The 20,587-nt window shown below is 39.6% G+C and overlaps 1 protein-coding gene across 1 annotated transcript in view; it reads right to left on the reverse strand.

Moving 5' to 3' along the window:
• The window catches only part of col7a1l (collagen type VII alpha 1-like), a 103,360-nt gene that overhangs the window by 55,888 nt on the left and 26,885 nt on the right, over positions 1-20,587 (reverse strand). The window contains exons 5-24 of the mRNA XM_073868386.1: positions 19,893-19,986; positions 17,344-17,517; positions 15,465-15,628; positions 15,178-15,307; positions 14,983-15,099; positions 14,456-14,611; positions 13,783-13,899; positions 12,958-13,104; positions 11,362-11,481; positions 8,321-8,479; positions 8,123-8,236; positions 7,755-7,904; positions 6,681-6,818; positions 4,594-4,740; positions 4,340-4,459; positions 3,419-3,565; positions 2,689-2,934; positions 2,297-2,436; positions 398-521; positions 173-316 (exon numbers count right to left, since the gene is read on the reverse strand). Coding sequence (XP_073724487.1) covers positions 173-316; positions 398-521; positions 2,297-2,436; positions 2,689-2,934; positions 3,419-3,565; positions 4,340-4,459; positions 4,594-4,740; positions 6,681-6,818; positions 7,755-7,904; positions 8,123-8,236; positions 8,321-8,479; positions 11,362-11,481; positions 12,958-13,104; positions 13,783-13,899; positions 14,456-14,611; positions 14,983-15,099; positions 15,178-15,307; positions 15,465-15,628; positions 17,344-17,517; positions 19,893-19,986 — 2,848 coding nt within the window. The remainder of the gene's footprint in view (positions 1-172; positions 317-397; positions 522-2,296; positions 2,437-2,688; positions 2,935-3,418; positions 3,566-4,339; positions 4,460-4,593; positions 4,741-6,680; positions 6,819-7,754; positions 7,905-8,122; positions 8,237-8,320; positions 8,480-11,361; positions 11,482-12,957; positions 13,105-13,782; positions 13,900-14,455; positions 14,612-14,982; positions 15,100-15,177; positions 15,308-15,464; positions 15,629-17,343; positions 17,518-19,892; positions 19,987-20,587) is intronic.

Below are 20,587 nucleotides of genomic sequence, written 5' to 3' on the forward strand. Positions count from 1 at the left end.
CACAATATTTGTATTAAAGTCAAATGTGTAACCATCATTTATCAAAATATCTTCCTTTGTGTTTAAAGAATAAAGAAACTCATACAGAACAACATAAGGGTGAGTAAATGATTTTTGGGTGAACTATCCCTTTAATATTGTAATTATATATTGCGTATTTGCTGCAACTCACCCAGGGCGTGTGCTATCCGGGAAGGCGGCTCTACGTCATCCTGAGCTCTTCCATCCGTCAGAAGCACTAACACGTGAGGAACTTCTTGTCTCATTCCTATTGACTCCTGAAACAGCTCCCTAAGGACATAGCTGATGCCACGACCTACATTTACAATCATCACAATTTATATTAATCATAATAGCCATCACCAACTACTCTGAACGTTTGAATGTGCACGCGCACCTGTTTTGGTGTTTCCCCCTCCGTAGCGAACTTCTCTGAGCGCTCTCAAAATCGAGCTGCGGTCTTTGTGAGCCTTCAGGTTGAATTCAATCCTGGGCTGATCACTGTAGTGAACTACTGCTATCTGAGCAAAAACAAGTTAATGAGACGGTTTAACCCACACCTTCGCCGTTTGATGTTCGGTACCTTGATGTTTGATCAAAGCACCCGTTTGTTTGATTTTGAGCATGTTGCAAAACTACTTAGACACATACTGAGGTATAAAGACTGTCATTTAAAATACTTCACTTGTTTTACCCAAGGGGGCAACCTTCCAGGCTCTATCGTGAAGCCAACACGGAAGTGACTTAAGGTACATTCACATTTTAAGCGATTTTGTCGCTGTGTGCCGCTTGTCTCTTTCAAAAGAGGCGTTTCTAAATCTGGTTGTCATAAACAAATCAGTAACGTCCACTCTAAACATTTGTCAACTTTGTCGCACGACTGGACACGCCCCATCCAGTCAATTGAAATCAATGAGATTGCGTCGCTCTGCTACTGCTAGTCGCTGTTAGTCTGAATACAGCTTTCAATGTTTGAGTTCAATGTTTTGCGCGAGTAGATGGCATACAAAGTCAATGCAAAGACGCGATCAGATGCGTCCTCGCGTGGGGCTATGCGAATGAAGCCATATGGACGGCACGTTTACCATGAAAACACACGCTATTCGCCTCAAACTCGTCTTCGCCCAAGTTGAAAATATTCAACTTAAGCGAAAAATTTGCATGACACGAAGTTAAATCCTGCGAGTAATCTAGAGCGAGAAACGATTTCCCGCATTTGGTGTGTACGCAGCATTAAGGGAGATTCACATATCGCATCTTTTGCACACTCAAGTTCGTTATTTTAAATGTAGGCGTGCGATATGCGCTCTCATAATGAAAGCCTTAAAAGGTCTGCATAATTAAAGGGATAGTCTACTCATAAGAATTGTTGATACATCCCTCTATCATCTGTGTGCGTGCACGTAAGCGCTGGAGCGCGCTGCGACGCTTCGATAGCATTTAGCTTAGCCCCATTCATTCAATGGTACCATTTAGAGATAAAGTTAGAAGTGACCAAACACATCAACGTTTTTCCTATTTAAGACGAGTAGTTATACGAGCAAGTTTGGTGGTACAAAATAAAACGTAGCGCTTTTCTAAGCGGATTTAAAAGAGGAACTATATTTTATGACGTAATAGCACTTTTGGGAGTACTTCGACTCGCCTGAAAAGTCCGCTCCCCTTCTCACTCTCATAATGGGAGAGGGAGGGTGTTACTGCGCCGAGTCGAAGTACTCCCAAAAGTGCTATTACGCCATAAAATGTAGCTCCTTATTTAAATCCGCTTAGAAAAGCGCTACGTTTTATTTTGTACCACCAAACTTGCTCGTATAACTACTCGTCTTAAATAGGAAAAACGTTGATGTGTTTGGTCACTTCTAACTTTATCTCTAAATGGTACCATTGAATGAATGGGGCTAAGCTAAATGCTATCGAAGCGTCGTAGCGCGCTCCAGCACTTACGTGCACGCACACAGATGAAAGAGGGATGTATCAACAATTCTTAGTTAAGGTAATAACATATTTTAATATTAAAAATGAGTAGACTATTCCTTTAAGGGCGGGGCACTTGAGTAACAGGTGAATTGCCTCTGCTGTCACTACGCCAAGCTAAGTGGGCGTGGTTTCAGCAACCAGGCACCTCAGCTCCACCCACGTCCTGCCTCTTTGTCCTTTGTCGGTTATCCGCAAGTGACATGCTGCCAAAATGGCTACGTCAGTCTACGTCAACTTTGGGATTCAAAAATGCTCTTCACAAACCTACAGATGATGTCACGGACACTACGTCCACATTTTTTACAGTCTATGGTATTACCTGAGTTCCTTTAGGTCCTATAGAGGGGAAATAGGTGACGATTCTGAACAGGAAGTCTTTTAGCTTGCCAAAGTTGTTAGCACCAATGCTCGAGGACTCATCGACCAAAAACACAATGTCTGCTTTCACCTTGCCACACACTAACAGACAGATACACACAATTCATTCATACATACAGCACAGTACATATTATTCATAACACAGCATTAAATTGCATTAAAATGTGAAATGTATACTTCTGGAGACTTTCTGAAATAAAATGGGTACGAAAGATGTGCAGAGTAAGGTGAAATCAATGATTTAAATTAAACTTTGATACTCCCCATATCACAAATGCATGATATGACCCCTGTTAATATAACAGATCATATCGTTTGAAGCATATATACAACCTGGTCCAGGAGGCGGAGTCTCTACGAACAGGGTGTTTCGAGTGTTTGCTGTGGTCATTCTGGTCAGTGATTGGGCCGTCTGTCCTATGGTGACCTGAGGCCTTATAACAAGTTTCTGAGTGGTGGTGGGTACACTGGGGGCTTTTTGTGGGCTTCTGGTTGTGAGATGGACATCATCAAAGTTGGTTGGAGAAGAGACAGGAGGAGATGTGGGGCTCTGCACAGGAATCAGATGAGGAGCCCTCACTGTAAGACAATCACAGACAGCAACTTCTGATATATACATATACAAACAATTTGACTGTACATTATGCCTTGCCTATATAAGAAAATAGTTAAAGGTGCATTGTGTACATTTTAGAAAGATGTTTTGACAGAAAAGCAATATAATATAGATAACTATGTTTTCTGTGGTGTATAAAGACCTTACCAAATGAACCGTATTGTTTGTATTACCTTAGCATGAGACGCTTTTATCCACATACACCGCAGGACAGGTCCCCTTACACGGAAGCCGCCATTTTGCACCATGATGTTTCTACAGTAGCCCTGAACGGACAAACTATTATAGGGAGCGCGCTTGTCACTAAATTCTCTCATATTTGTACTGTGACATCTACCATAGTGTTTCGAAAAGAGGGGTGCAATTCGCAACCTCACCACTAGATGCTGCTAAAATCTACATACTGCACCTTTAACAAGGTGTATTGTTTATGATTTGAGGTCTTACAGATCTTTTTAGTGATGGTTGTGACAGGACCCTCCACTTCTCCATAAAGTGGCCTGATAGAAAAGATGTAGGTTCTCCCATACTGGAGATCTCTGATCTTGAAGGAGGTGAAGGTGGAGCTTAACAGCTCAGAGGAGATCTCCACCTCTACAAAGAAATAAGCATTAGGCAATTGTGTACTTACAAAGTGTCTGAATGGTTCAGTGATGGACAAAGCTGAGAAAATGTCAAGAATCTGTGACTTATAGGCCTGAATACATTTTTGAAATGAGATCCACTCCTTTTTATATTAGTTTAAGGACACAGTGACTTTGCAATCCAAAAATGTCTAGCATTTCTGCGGGTCACACACTTTTAAGTGTCACGGGCGTCTATCTTCAAACCTCTATGTAAAAGTAAAGGACAGCCTCATTAGAGGAAGGACGCGGCTGACGCCATCATAATAACAGGAATGAGTCACAGATCTCTTCATGACATTATCTACACTCTCTAGAAAAAATACTTGTCTCATACATCAGACAAAAAGGCCTTTGTGGGAGTAACGCTTATTACAAGAGCTTATCTGCAATCGTTTCTGCCCTGCAATTTAATGATACTCATTATCAAATGAATTGCAAGAACCAATCTTTGCTTAGCCTCCTTATAACCCCTGAGGAGTGTTTAAATCCTGAAAAAAATCACTGCGCACAGGAGAGTAAATGTGAATTTTTCCTCACCTCGACATTAGTTTATGTCTGTACATTTACATTTATGCTTTTGGCAGATGCTTTCGATCAAAGCAACTTACAGAGCAAAGTTTACTTTTAATCAGTAGGTGCATCTTTGGGAGTCAAGCCCACAACTTGAAGACATTTTTGACTGTATGCACAGAGCCTAGGACATCCTGTGCGTATTTTGGATGTAAATTCTTGTATTTCTGACCTGAGATGTGTCTCCAGGACAGTTGGTACCCGGAGACTCCGGTCACACTGGTCCAATTCAGTACAGTGCTGTCGTCTGTGGTGTTCAGAGCACTAAATCCAGTCACTTTAGGCAGATCCACTGTAAAACAACAGTAATAATTTTTTATAATAAACACTTTTAGATACATAGAGATGTTTACTTAAAAGATAAAGCAGACTGGGTGTTGGTATATTGAAATATAGATGTGTATCAGGTACAAATCAAGGACTCACAAGTTCGGGCAGTCACCATGACTGGACTTCCTTCTTTGTGTTTGACCACTGCAGACACCTGGATTTTATAGGCGGAGCTGGCAGGAAGATTAGTAATGGTAAAAGAAGTGGTAGATGAAGATACAACTTCACTCTTCTTCACTCCACCTGGCGAAAAAACCAATGAGGTTTAAAAAAAATTAAACTTGTGTCCATTTGTGCTGTTTTTTGACAGACACACTGTAAAAAATATTTGTAATTTAAACAGAAAAAATGTAATTGGGTAACTCAAATACAGGGGCTGGTCATATAATTAGATAATCATCAAAAAGTTGATTTATTTCGCTAATTCTATTCAAAAAGTGAAACTTGTATATAATATTTAATCATTACACACAGACTGATATATTTCAAGTGTTTATTTCTTTTAATTTTGATGATTATAACTGACAACTAAGGAAAATCCCAGTATCTCAGAAAATTTAAATATTGTGAAAAGGTTCAATTTTGAAGACAATTGGTGCCACACTGTAATCAAAACACCTGCAAAGGCCTTTAAATGGTCTCTAATTCTAGTTCTGTAGGCTACACAATCACGAGAAAGACTGCTGGCTTGACAGTTGTCCAAAAGACGACCACTGACACCTTACACAAGGAGGGCAAGACACAAAAGGTCATTGCAAAAGAGGCGGGCTGTTCACAGAGCTCTGTGTCCAAGCACATTAATAGAGAAGCGAAGGGAAGGAAAGGATGTGATAGAAAAAAGTATAAAAGCAATAGGGATAACTGCACCCTGGAGAGGATTGTGAAAATTATTTATATGTCATGTGTTACCATCATGGTGTTTTGGATTTTTGTAAATGACACTGTGTACCATATCTGCATGTATTGGTAACGATTTCTGGAAACTGGTGATAAACTTTAATTCAGCATGTGGCTGTCTATTTTACCACCTGTGGTAATATTTTGTGAAATATGATGAACTATGGTTTTATTGTGGTAAAAGTGAAATACACTGAAAAAAATGATTCATTGAATTTAATCAATTTTTTTGGGGTAAGTGGTTGCAATCAATTTATTTAAGCTACATTTAAACAAAAGTTTTATATTTTATTTTACTTTACTAATCTTTTTTGTTTAAATGTAGCTTAAATAAACTGATTGCAACCACTTACCTTGAAAAAAACCATTAAATTCAATGAATCATTTTTTTCAGTGTGTAGGCTACACAATCATGAGAAAGACTGCTGACTTGACAGTTGTCCAAAAGATGACCATTGACACCTTGCACAATGAGGGCAAGACACAAAATTTCATTGCAAAAGAGGCTGGCTGTTTCATAGAGCTTTATGTCCAAGCACATTAATAGAGAAGTGAAGGTAAGGAAACAATGTGGTAGAAAAAAGTGTACAAGCAATAGGGATAACTGCACCCTGGAGAGGATTGTGAAAACTATTTATATGTCACGTGTTACCATCATGGTGTTTTGGATTTTTGTAAATGACACTGTGTACCATATCTGCAAGTATTGGTAACAATTTCTGGAAACTGGTGATAACCTTTAATTCAGCATGTGGCTGTCTATTTTACCACCTGTGGTAATATTTTGTGAAATATGATGAACTATGGTTTTATTGTGGTAAAAGTGAAATAACCATGTTTTTTTTTGATACTTATTACTAATTATTACCATGGTTTTACTACAATGACCCTGGTTTTTGGTTTTAACTGTAGTAAAACCATGATTCATTTTCGTAAGGGTTGTAAGGGACCCCCTACCTGAAATATATCTCAATTTATATATATTGTTTTGTATAACAAATATAATTGGTACACTTAAAGTAATGCTTTTGGAATGTACGTAGTAAGAAATAAGAGATAAACCTAATAAATAAATAAAAAACGAATCAATAATTTTGACTTTCTGTCTTTTTTCTGTTTTTTTCTGAAATTTTCTGGGAACCCCCAAGAACCTCCTGGAGGCCCCCGGGGGTCCCGGACCCCAGTTTAAAAAACCCTGAGATAACAAATAAAATATATGTAGTGCTGTTTGTAGTAATAATGGTAATAGTAAAAAATAGCAATATTTAAGAAATGTCAGTGCCCACCATGGAAGGGAACCCAGGTGATCTTGTACCCAGTGACCCCTGGTGTTTTCTTCCAGCCCAGTTTGAAGGAGTTGGCACCAGTGTCCACCACCCGCACTTCACGAACGGTCTCAATAAGCTCAGAGTCTGTCAAAGATGCTGTAAACACACAACAAAACAATTACTTGTGACATTAATTAAAAAATATTAAACCTATCCTCTTAACTCAAACTTTTGAAAAGTATTCCAAGCCTCTTTTTCAGTATGAATTTATTACCATTTATTAACTATGAACTTAAATTATGCCTTAATGTTTAAACCAACAGAAATGTCTTCACTGTCTTAATTTGGTATCAAGCACAGAAGTTTTAAGTGGAGATGTACTGATAACAGTGATACTGACAGCAGTGAAACACACAAGCGATGTGCACACACACACAGCACACAGCTTCAGTAAAAATACTGCTCCAGACATCTGTGGTCCTGAATCTGGGGGCTCAAAACACAGGAGCTGTCAATCAATCTCCTGATATCCCACAATCCCTTTGGAACAACAGGCGTAACATCTCCATATCCCCGCCCTCGGCTGCCTGAAACGCTTAATTAACCCATCAGAGTTTTCTTCTTATGGCTTTGATAAAAGAGACGCATGTCTGTTAATCAGCTTGCGAGGACACACAGAGCAAAACAAAGCGCTCCTGAACCGTAAAGACATGCCACCATGTCAAGAAGAACAAAGTGAAACACTTTGTAACACTTTGCAACCCTCGGCATAGCACGTGCAACAATAAATGGAGCGGTATGTACTTAAACCATTACATTTTTGCTATCATTCTGGTCTAGGATATGTATTAGGCTATTTGTGTAGGTAACCACAGTTCGCATTTAACTTCAATCCTCCCACCAATCTGCAGCTACTCCCCACCCTATTATTTACTGTCTGCATTTACAACAAGTCTATTAATAAATATGCAAAAAGCCCACCATAGAATGCAATTAGCATCTGCAACCATTTAAACCGAAATATAAGTAGTATTTTTAGGTTTGTAAATGAGCTTAATGTTCTTAATGTCTTTTCTTGGAGTTGGTCGGTACCTGTTCGCTGGGAAAGGGAGATTTCCGGCCCCTCCGTGTTGCTGTAGACAGCATGAATGCTGATTGAATAAGCAGTGTTTGGATGAAGACCAGATATGCTGTGTTTCAAAACGCTGCGGTCAAGATAGCGGCTTTGGGGATGCATCAAGTCTGGGAAAATACACACACATTCAACTAAAAAATGTTTTCAAAGAAAGAAAGAAGTTTGACTGCATGCACAAAACTGTTAAAAAGCATCTGCCAAATGCATAAAGCAACAAAGACATCTCCATTGCTAGTGCAATGCTCTACTCATTGAGCCACAGGAACCCTCCATGATCATACTAATCCTTAAAATGTTTTATAAATAGGGTGTCATTATTTTTTACCTGAACTCCAGGTGAGTTTGTACTCTGTAGCTCCTACAATCGGGCTCCACTCCACCTCGATGGCAGAGCTTGTGTACGATGTCACTTTAAAATTTGACACGTATCCAAGAGGCGCTGGAAAACAGAGCATGTGATGTGAGAACCTTGCTGTCAGAATGTGTCCATCAAGAAAACATGACAACGTGTCGGGTCACTCACAGGTCCTGAATGTAGCTGTGATGCCGGGTCCGACCACAGAACCAAAAAGCACGTACAGAGAGAGAACATACTCGGTATCGTGAGCCAGGTTTTTCAGAACATATTCAGTAGCACTGCCATTCAAAGCCAGCTGCCTGGGTCGATCTCTCCCTGTGAACTCTTAACGTACAAATATATATACAGTATGTATAAACATTGGTGCATGTATTATTATTATACAATTATACAGTTATAATGGCTAAAGAGACGGAAAACAGGAGGATACACTGTCAGAAAAAAATGCTCCCTAACTGTCACTGGGGCACTACCAATTCAAAAGGTCCTAATGTACTATATGTGAAGATATGTATGTGGTACCAATATGTACCTTTGAGGTACTAATACACTCTTTGGTATCAGTACGTACCTTTGAGGTACTAATATGCACTCTTTGGTACCAATATGTACATTTGAGGTACTAATATGGTAAATGGACTGCATTTATATAGTGCTTTTTAACAGACCTATGGCCATCCAAAGCGCTTTACAAGTTGCCTCACATTCACCCATTCACATTCATACGCTGACGGCGGTGTCAGTCATGCAAGGTGCCATCCAGCTCATCGGGAGCAGCTGGGGTCGACACTTGGTCCGGTGGAGCCGGGGCTTGAACCACAAACCTTCAGACTTGTAGACAACCTACATAAACCACTGAGCCACTGCCGCCCCACTCTTTGGTACCAATACGTACCTTTGTGGTACTAATATGCACTCTTTGGTACCAGTACGTACCTTTGTGGTACTAATATGCACTCTTTGGTACCGTTGTGTACCTACCAGTTACTAATATGCACTTTTTGGTACCATTGTGTACCTTTGAGGTACTAATATGCACTCTTTGGTATCGTTGTGTACCTATCAGTTACTAATATGCACTTTTTGGTACCATTGTGTACCTTTGAGGTACTAATATGCACTTTTTGGTACCATTGTGTATCTTTGAGGTACTAATATGCACTCTTTGGTACCGTTGTGTGTACCTTTGAGGTACTAATATGCACTTTTTGGTACCAGTGTGTATCTTTGAGGTACTAATATACACTCTTTGGTACCGCTGTGTACCTTTGAGGTACTAATATGCACTTTTTGGTACCACTGTGTATCTTTGAGGTACTAATATGCACTCTTTGGTACCGTTGTGTGTACCTTTGAGGTACTAATATGCACTTTTTGGTACCAGTGTGTATCTTTGAGGTACTAATATGCACTCTTTGGTACCGTTGTGTGTACCTTTGAGGTACTAATATGCACTTTTTGGTACCAGTGTGTACCTTTGAGGTACTAATATGCACTTTTTGGTACCAGTGTGTATCTTTGAGGTACTAATATGCACTCTTTGGTACCGCTGTGTACCTTTGAGGTACTAATATGCACTTTTTGGTACCAGTGTGTATCTTTGAGGTACTAATATGCACTCTTTGGTACCAGTGTGTATCTTTGAGGTACTAATATGCACTTTTTGGTACCAATGTGTACCTTTGAGGTACTAATATGCACTCTTTGGTACCAGTATGTACCTTTGAGGTACTAATATGCACTCTTTGGTACCATTGTGTACCTTTGAGGTACTAATATGTACTCTTTGGTACCGTTGTGTACCTATCAGTTACTAATATGCACTTTTTGGTACCATTGTGTATCTTTGAGGTACTAATATGCATTTTTTGGTACCCTTGTGTACCTTTGAGGTACTAATATGCACTTTTTGGTACCAATGTGTACCTTTGAGGTACTAATATGCACTCTTTGGTACCGCTGTGTACCTTTGAGGTACTAATATGCACTTTTTGGTACCCTTGTGTACCTTTGAGGTACTAATATGCACTTTTTGGTACCAATGTGTACCTTTGAGGTACTAATATGCACTTTTTGGTACCAGTGTGTATCTTTGAGGTACTAATATGCACTTTTTGGTACCAGTAAGTTCTTTTAGGGTACTAATATGCACTCAATATGTACCTTTGAGGTACTAATATGCACTCTTTGGTACCAGTATGTGCTCTTGAGGTACTAATATGCACTCTTGGGTACATACGTGTACATTTGAAATACCAACTCTTTGGTACCAACGTGTACCTTTGAGGTACCAATTTGAACTCTTTAAGGTACTAATATGCACTTTTTGGTACCAATGTGTACGTTTGAGGTACTTATATGCACTCTTTAGGTACATTTTGTTTTAATGATAAAATGGACACGTTAACAAGTTTAGTGTCAAAATGTATATATTTATAATGTATAAAGTAAATATTTCTTACCCATGTTACATAATCCCGCTTCATTATTTATATTCGTCAAAATCCTAAAACTTTCTGTTCACTTCAAAGTGTAAATTAGATCTTGAATCATGTACAGTAATTTCAATACAGTCTCAAACGCTTGGACCCGCTATATATATAAATAGACCTAATGAAGTGATGCCAGGTAACCTGTTATATCTCTTATCTTTCATCTGTTTCGATCAATCACCTTAGCCCCTCCCTCTACCTAATTTTCCCTCTCTCGCCCTCATTTTCCCTCTCCTTCTTCTGCGATGCAAGAACTCTTCTTCAAACTCATCTATCCGAATCTGTCAGGGCATGCAGTATGAGTCACAGAAGCCCCCCTTCATCACAACGATCCTCCGGGTTTCTCTTTGAATCCAGGGGCCCGGAGCCCATCATAGTGACAGTAAAGAGTAACTTTCAAAGGATCTTCTTTTAGAGGGCCTCCGAGGTGACATCGATTCATACCTCACAAACCATCTCTCTTTCTCAAACGCACACATAAATTCTCTTAAACTCGCAGCTAAAGTTGAAGAAATGAGTCACTAGGCGACGCACCGACACCTCATGTTGTCACCAACCTGTCGCTTTTTTGAAAAAGGGAATATGAATCAGAGAAACCAGAAGAGAGAGAATAAAAGTTGTCACAAAGAAAATGAATGGAGATGGTCAAGTAAAGGACAAGATGATGAGAAAGAAGAAAGAACATGAGAATAGCGAGGGCTTTAATAGAGGTACCTGCAGTCGGGCCCCAAGCCAGTCTGTAGCCTGTGGCCCCGGGGACAGAGTTCCATATGGTAACAGCACTGTTAGTGCTCACTGCAGTCGCCCTCAATGTCTGAACTGCACTGCTTTCCACTGACGTAGAGACAGAGCATCATCTTATTATTTATGGTAGAGTAAATATAAAGAGTTCAGATGCAAAACCCTCTAAGTGCATCTATGGTTTTCTTATCAGGCTCTTTTGTTTAGGTTCAGTAATTTCACATTAGTGGCAATGAAAAGGTTATTAGTCAGTATTTGAAATGCCTTATTTTTACAAATGTAACTTAAGTAATTTCATTAGTATTTAACTAATTTGACTGTCTTTCGCTGCAAAACCCTCTAAGTGCATGCAAGCTTTTTTGCCATTTAAAAGGATGAAACATAGTTAAAAGTTGCAAAATCACAAAAGATGCAACTAGAAACATTGCAAATGATGTAAGTCAGAATTCAAAAGGTGAAAAACAAGTGTTGCACTGATGTATCGGCCGCCAATATGTATCGGCCGATTTTTGATTCATTTGAAACCATTTGCATATCGGCAAAATATCATGAGAAAGGCCGATACCGTTTGTTTATTAATGAACTGCGTGAAGGCAATAAGTTGCATGTCTGTTGCATAATACAGCATTTAAAAAAACTCATTATCAAAATAAATACTTCCCAAAATAAAATCTGTACAAATTATAGTTTGTCAAACGTGCAATGGGGGAAAAAAATAGTAAATCATGTAGTTAATCACGCGAGAGATTATTAATTCACGTGAGCCACGTGATCAGAGTAAGAGTATCTGCAGTGTCGGCTATTTTCAAAATTTCGGGAAAAGACCAAAAATCGTCAAAATTTTTATCTCACTTGCACCTCTTATTATTATGTTGGGCACTTGAATGTTAAATAGATTCAATCCATGTTCAGTAAAAATAATTTGATGCAGAAATAAACTAGTTAATAGGCCAACTGTTTAGTATTGTATGCAAGTGTTTAATATCGATACAGGCCAACTGTTGTCTGTTTAAATCAGTAACAGCACCCAAAAATCATATCGGTGCAGAAACTGAACCACACATTAGGGGGCGCTGTGATGCATGTGACTGCCACATTCAGGTTGTATTCAGGTCCAAGTAGCTTACTTACAAGGCATGCAAGTTTGAATGTAATCCACAGATATTTCCCAATCCCACCGCATCTCTCTCCATTCACCCATTGTCAATCCTGAATAAAGGTAAAAGGCTCAAAAATTCTTTCAATATCCTACTTTATTGAATAAGGCGGGTAAAAAACATGCCATCATCCATCCAATTATTTTCTATGCACTTTGAGGACTTTGCTGAAAAAGGGACTTGGCATTTAATGGATTCTGCAAACAAACTGGTATTTCTGAGCGTATTTGAAGCTAAAGTATTTAATGGACGTATAATACGTGATGAGAGCATTCACGTTTAGCGGATTTTGTATCTGAACTCTTCATATTTTTTATATAGAGAGAACATATATACAGATTTATGAGCAGTATGAATTCAAATTCTTTGTTTTGAACATAGAAACACATCTTTTGAAATGCCCAGAACTCACATGTCTTTGCTTTGGCAGTGGTAACAGGTCCTTCAATGTCCCCAAAAATGGGGTTGATGGTTACTGTGTACTCCGTGCCAGCATGTAGACCCTGCACCATGTAGAAATTAAAGTTGTCCCCCAGGTTCACATTTTCTATGTGCCCCTCTGCCAAAATAGGAATGATTTTCATTTTTATTCAAACTTAAACAGATGACAAATCACAGATATGTTAGTAGGTTTTCTGAGCCCTATAGTTTGTGTCATGCACACTAAATATACTTCAAAAATGAAGATGCAAAGTTCTTTATTAACTTCACTTGTAGCAGGAAAATGGATTCTTACTCGTCATACTGTAGAAGTCAGTCAAAAAATCCATAAACAAGTTTAATCCAAACATAAAAAACAATAATATAGATCCTTTTTTTTTGTATCCAATGATATTATATTACAGTAGTTAAAACTTTATATTGTGTTTCCTTAAACGTTTAAACACAAGTTTTATCCACAAAGTGGTAAGAAAACTGTTTCTCTCTTATTTCTCTTCATACACCTGCACAATATCGGCCAGAAACTACACATCTACAAATAATACATATAGAGAAAACATAAGAAATAATATTGAAATATAGGAAATACCAGAACTGTCTCTTAAAGAAAGTTTTTACTTAAAGAAAAATGTACTTTGTTATACTTGCAAATCAACACTATAAGGAAACAACAATAATAATATACAAATTATTAACATATTAAATTAGCTCTTATCCTATTCAGAGACTTCTTACGTGTGCAGGGAAGATTTGGAACATAATAAGTCAGTGAGTATTTTATATTAGTTCTGGTTACCTAATGATGACCAGGTGAGTCTGTATCCTGTGGCTCCTCTGACAGAAGTCCAGCGGGCCTGCACCGTGTCTGTGGTGGCATTCTCTACCAGCAGCTGCTTAACTGGAACCAGTTTCACTATAATGGATAAAGTGGTAAGTGGAAAGGGTTTTGGTGGCAGAATAATGCATTAAAAATGAAGTATATTTGGGAAATGAAAGCCAAATAAAAGTGCATAGTATAGAATATAAAAGTGTCAAATAATGCTTAAGGTTTATTGTTGAAGATTATACCACCATCTAGTGGCAAAAATCAATAATACAGACAATAACTCTGAAGACATGGTTAATGAATTATGAGTTTAATTATCACTATGCACAAACAAACAGGATGAATCAACATCCTAGGATAAATACACTTTTAAAGCACCAAAGTAAATCCTGAAATAATGTGCATATCAAAAAGAAAAGAAGAAAACAGGATACACTTAGAGCAACATGCATTGCACCATAATTTTTTATTAATAAAGATTTTAATAGATTTAAAGATTTATGAGGTTTGAAATTGTAATAATTTTATTGACATTGCTTTTGTCATTTTATGTACTTTAAAATATAATGCATATAACTCATCTTTTTATATATCAAATTACATTTGTAATACAATCTGATACCACTATCATGAAGATGCTTACATGTTTTCCCAGTGACCGACACAGGCTCACTGATGCCCTCCGGGTACATGGCGTAGATGCTGACCGTGTAGTCTTTATCTTCTTCTAAGGCATCAATCACATGAATGGAGATGTCGCCTGCCAGCGTCTGCTCATAAATGAGCCCGGGTCTGTCCGCTGAGGTGGAAATTACATCAAAAACTAAATATAAAATTGCCTATGAGATCACAATTCATAATGGCACAATTCCTGTCAATTTGCATATAAGATACATATAAAGATGCAAAACCCTGTGCATCTGACATGTTTTCTTTTATTCGACTCTTAGATTCTGCCAACAAAGCTGTATTTCTGATTTCTGTATTTTTTAATATCGTATAGTGCCAAGAGCATTCGGTTAATATCATGATCTCATTTTTGACAGAGTTGGCATTTAGCGTCTTTTGTATCTGAGCTCCTCATATTTAGCATATACTATAAAATATATATGCTCCTCATGTGGGAATCTGATATTTTATTTTCAGCAAAAATGGGTTGGATTTTCTCACTTCTTGGAATGTAGATTTTATAGCTGTCTACTTTTCCAAGCGGTAGCGTCCATCCAAGGCGTAAGGAGAACAGTCCTTCTTCAATCACACGAAAGTTTGCAACCAGAGGCACAGGAGCTAAAACACATAAGAGGAATTAGATATGCATGCAAGTCTTTATTCAGAGCTACGATTATTGTATTTAGAGACACGAACTGGTTTCTGCAACAATAGTGGCAGATTCGCCGATGCGTCCGGGGTAGATGGCATATACAGTGAGGGAATACTCCGTTTTTGGACTCAACCCAGTTACAGAGGCACTACCGACATCTCCTTTCAAATCAATCTAATAAAAAAGAGAGAATGTTACTTAGTATGTCTGAGGTAGGAACCAAACCACACACATTTGTTGCTCTCACAAAATCAACCTGTCAGTGGGCTTCCTTCCATCTGCTCTATAGCGTTGCATGGGGCGTGCATGTGCACAGGCGACCGTATCTCACCTGTCTCTGCTGTGCTGGAAGCAGATGGCCTTTTGGAGACGCAGGGGTGATGAGCAGCCTGTAGCCGGTCACATCTCCTGTGGCCTGACTCCAGGTCAGCTGCAGAGAGTTATAACTCAATACGCTCACCTGCAGATCTTTTGGACCTACGATCCTCTCCACCACTAGATAGATAGATAGATAAATGGATAGATGAAGAAATGGACATATGAATATATGGATGGATGGATGGACAGAGGTATATATACGGACAGACGGACGGATGGACAGATAGATAGAATATGGATAGATATATAGAAAGATAGATAGATAAATATGGATGGATGGATGGATGGACCGATAGATGGATAGAGTGATGGCTAAAGTGACAGACGGACAGACAAACAGACAAACAAACAGATATACGGATAGAAAGACAGATGGACGGATGGATAGAGTGATGGACACACGGACAAAAGGACCAGCAGACAGACAGACAGTTAGGCGGATAAACGGATAGATGGACAGCTGGATAGAGTGACGGACAGACGGAAAGACAGACAGACAGATAGATAGATGGATGGATAGAGTGACGGACAGAAGGACAGACAGACAGATAGATGGATAAAGTGACAGACAGAAGGACAGACAGACGGATAGATGGACAGAGTGATAGACAGACAGGCAGATAGATGGACAGATGGATAGAGTGATGGACAGACAGACAGACAGACAGACAGACAGACAGACAGACAGACAGACAGACAGACAGAGAGACAGACAGACAGACGGATAGAGTGATGGATAGAGTGATGAATGGATGGACAGACGGACAGACAGACAGACAGACAGACAGACAGACAGACAGACAGACAGACAGACAGATAGACAGATAGATGGATAGAGTGACGGACAGATAGACAGACGGACAGATAGATAGAGTGATGGACAGAAGGACAAACAGACAAATATATGGATAAAGTGACAGACAGAAGCATAGACAGACAGACATGCGGATAGATGGACAGAGTGATAGACGGACAGACAGATAGATGGACAGATGGATAGAGTGACGGACAGACAGACAGACAGACAGACAGACAGACAGAGTGATGGATAGAGTGATGAATGGCTGGACAGACGGACAGATTGACAGACAGACAGACAGACAGACAGACAGCCTAACAGACAGACAGACAGACAGACAGACAGGCAGGCAGGCAGACAGACAGACAGACAGACAGACAGACAGACAGACAGATAGATAGATAGATAAATAGATAGATGGATAGAGTGACGGACAGACGGACAGAAGGACAGATAGACAGACGGACAGATAGATAGAGTGATGGACAGAAGGACAAACAGACAAATAGATGGATAAAGTGACAGACAGAAGGACAGACAGACAGACAGACAGACGGATAGATGGACAGAGTAATAGGCGGATGGACAGATAGATGGACAGATGGACGAACAGATGAATAGAGTGATGGACAGACAGACAGACAGACAGAGAGACAGAGAGACAGACAGACAGACAGACGGATAGAGTGATGGATAGAGTGATGAATGGATGGACAGATGGACAGATAGACAGACAGAAAGACAGACAGACAGACAGATAGATAGATGGATAGAGTGACGGACAGACGGATGGACAGACGGACGGACGGACAGCCGAACAGACAGACAGACAGACAGACAGACAGACAGACAGACAGATAGATAGATAGATAGATAGATAGATAGATATATGGATGGATAGAGTGACGGATGGATGGACAGATGGATATAGTGAGGGACAGACGGAAAGACGGAAAGACAGACAGACAGACAGACAGAAAGATGGACAGTACATTTTTATTTAAAGCTTTAACAGTGCTTAGAGGAGTCCTACCTGGTGGGTTTTGTTTGACAGGCCGTGGTGGCTCTGAAGCCGTGAAGCAGATGCGGCGGGAGAGTTTGGGAAGCAGGTGCTCGAGAAAAGAAAAATCCGGGCTGAGCATCAGATGTTCCTCATGAGGTTCGGTGACAATCTTCCTCAGCTCCGACGGATCAGCGCTCCTCACCCCTGAAGAATTAAATAAACGCATTTTCTGCTTGGTTCTGCACAGTTAGAGGTGTTGCAAGCCAGACTCGAAACCTGCATCACCCACATGAGCAGCACAGCTCAAAGTTTCTACAGCACATTTATTAACCACAGCCTCTGCATTCTTTCTTTTAAAAAGGTCCAATGGGCACAATCAAGATCCACAAATCTGTTTAGTGTGAGGTAAAAGATTGACCCTTGTGTGTGTCAGGCTGCCGCCTTATGTGTTAGTGTTATCAGACAGTGTATCAGTTGTCAAAGTGACACTGTGAGCAATGATGTGCCGCGTTGGCCCGCTGTACATTCTTGTCATAGACGTGTCAGACGTGCTGATTTATTTACGTCTTTATGGGAAAACTGATTAGAGAGGCAGGACACAGCATCAGCACATGTGTGCATATTGAGGAGGGCAAGAACGAATGAGCTTGATGAAAAATTACAGCAATTAGTCGGCCACCGGGTAATGAGCCGTAATCATTTCAGCACTCTCGGCCTCAAAACGGAAAGACTGTGAGAAGTAGATGAAACGCGAGTGATGCTCGCAAACACAAACATGGGCATGGTTTATGTCTTGGTGCATTCGACATCAACATTGTTCACAGATGACGTGGGTGGGCTGTATACAACAGTTATTCTAAGTCAGGCGTCAAAACATGACGAAGTGCACACACAAACATAAACTTTATACACATAAAGCTCCTAGTTTTTTTTACTATTGCAGACTAACCTGCAACCACATTCAAACCTTATTCTTTAAAAAAAAGAGTGTCTCCCAGTGTCTCCAAATGAATCTTTTATAAAATTTAGCAAACATCTGAAGACAAATTAATTCCCGAAACTTTAAGTGTACCTAGATAGACCAACACACCATGATTTAGCAAATTTATGATGGATGGATGGATGGATGGATATTGCACTATTATAGATGGATGGATGGATATTGCACTATTATAGATGGATGGATGGATGGATGGATGGGTAGATAGATGGATGGATGGATGGATATTTCCCTATTTCCATAGATGGATGGATGGATGGATGGATAGATGGGGGTGGATGGATGGATATTTCACTATTTCCATAGAAAGATGGATGGATGGATGGTTGTAGGAATGGATGGATGGATGGATGGATGGATGGATGGATGGATGGATATTTCACTGTTTCCATAGAAAGATGGATGGATGGATGGATGGTTGTAGGAATGGATGGATGTATGGATGGATGGATATTTTACTATTTCAATGGATGGATGGATGGATGGATGGTTGTAGGAATGGATGGATGGATGGATATTTCACTACTTCAATGGATGGATGGATGGATGGATGGATGTAGGAATGGATGGATGGATGGTTGTAGGAATGGATGGATGGATGGTTGTAGGAATGGATAGATGGATGTATGGATGGATGGATATTTCACTATTTCGATGGATGGATGGATGGATGGATGAATGGATGGATGGATGGATATTTCACTATTTCGATGGATGGATGGATGGATGGATGGATGGATGGTTGTAGGAATGGATGGATGGATGTATGTATGGATGGATGGATATTTCACTATTTTGATGGATGGATGGATGGATGGTTGTAGGAATGGATGGATGTATGTATGGATGGATGGATGGATATTTTACTATTTCGATGGATGGATGGTTGTAGGAATGGATGGATGGATGGTTGTAGGAATGTATGTATGTATGTATGTATGTATGGATATTTCACTATTTCAAAGGATGTATGGATGGATGGATGGATGGATGTAGGAATGGATGGATGGATGGTTGTAGGAATGGATGGATGGATGGATGGATGGTTGTAGGAATGGATAGATGGATGTATGGATGGATGGATATTTCACTATTTCGATGGATGGATGGATGGATGGATGGATATTTCACTATTTCGATGGATGGATGGATGGATGGATGGATGGATGGATGGTTGTAGGAATGGATGTATGTATGTATGGATGGATGGATATTTCACTATTTTGATGGATGGATGGATGGATGGTTGTAGGAATGGATGTATGTATGTATGGATGGATGGATATTTTACTATTTCGATGGATGGATGGTTGTAGGAATGGATGGATGGATGGATATTTCACTATTTTGATGGATGGATGGATGGATGGATGGATGGATGGATGGATAGATAGATAGTAACACAAAACCATAAATAAATGTGCCCAACGGTGCCATAGAAGAACCATTTTGGCCGAATGGTTCCATAAAGAATCTTGAAATTTGAAATGTTATTTGAGGAACCAAAAATGGTTCTTCTACAGCATCATCTACATTGCTACAAAAAGAGAAGCACAAACATTGAAAGTCAATGACTCACCTACAGCAAACAGTGAAATCCCACTGTCTGATACTGCTTTAGCCGGACCATCGACCGGATCATCCGATTGGCCATTAGTGATCAGAACAGCAATCTGAAACCAGGAGGAGATGTAGCAGGATACTTTATGGTTAAGCTTGCTTTGTAAGTCTAGCACATTTTAAAAACTTAAAAAATGGGTCACACTTGCAGAGACCCGTAAATATGCTGCAGGCATCTAAAAAAACACAAATCTTGCATAAACTCACAAGTGTGTCTTTCATTGACCAAGAATTTATTTACAAGTGTAATTTAAACCGCTCAATCTGCCATTAAAGCCATCACAGTGATACCGATGCACTTGAGAGCACGCTGCATGAATTATCATCTCATTGAATTTATAATTCCCCAAACCTGCAGTCGCTTACAAAATCAAATGATTATTCAGTAGAATTAAAACCATCATCTGGTTCACCTAAAGTTCACCAGTTTATCTATATGCACCCATTTCTAATGTGTGTGTGCTGTGAGTTTTAATAAAAGGTGAAATCTCTGCAGTTCATTACGAACGCACCCTTGCGCTTCTCACCAGGTGCTCTTCTGCAAGACCAGCAGCTGTGTGTGCTTTAGAATCCTAATCAAGCCCAAAATTAGGATGGGTGGGACACTGCGGCACGGAGCGTGTGCACTGCAGCCAGGACATGACGTCCCAAATC

The sequence above is a fragment of the Misgurnus anguillicaudatus genome, chromosome 1, assembly GCF_027580225.2.
Source record: "Misgurnus anguillicaudatus chromosome 1, ASM2758022v2, whole genome shotgun sequence".
Lineage (NCBI taxonomy): Eukaryota > Metazoa > Chordata > Actinopteri > Cypriniformes > Cobitidae > Misgurnus > Misgurnus anguillicaudatus.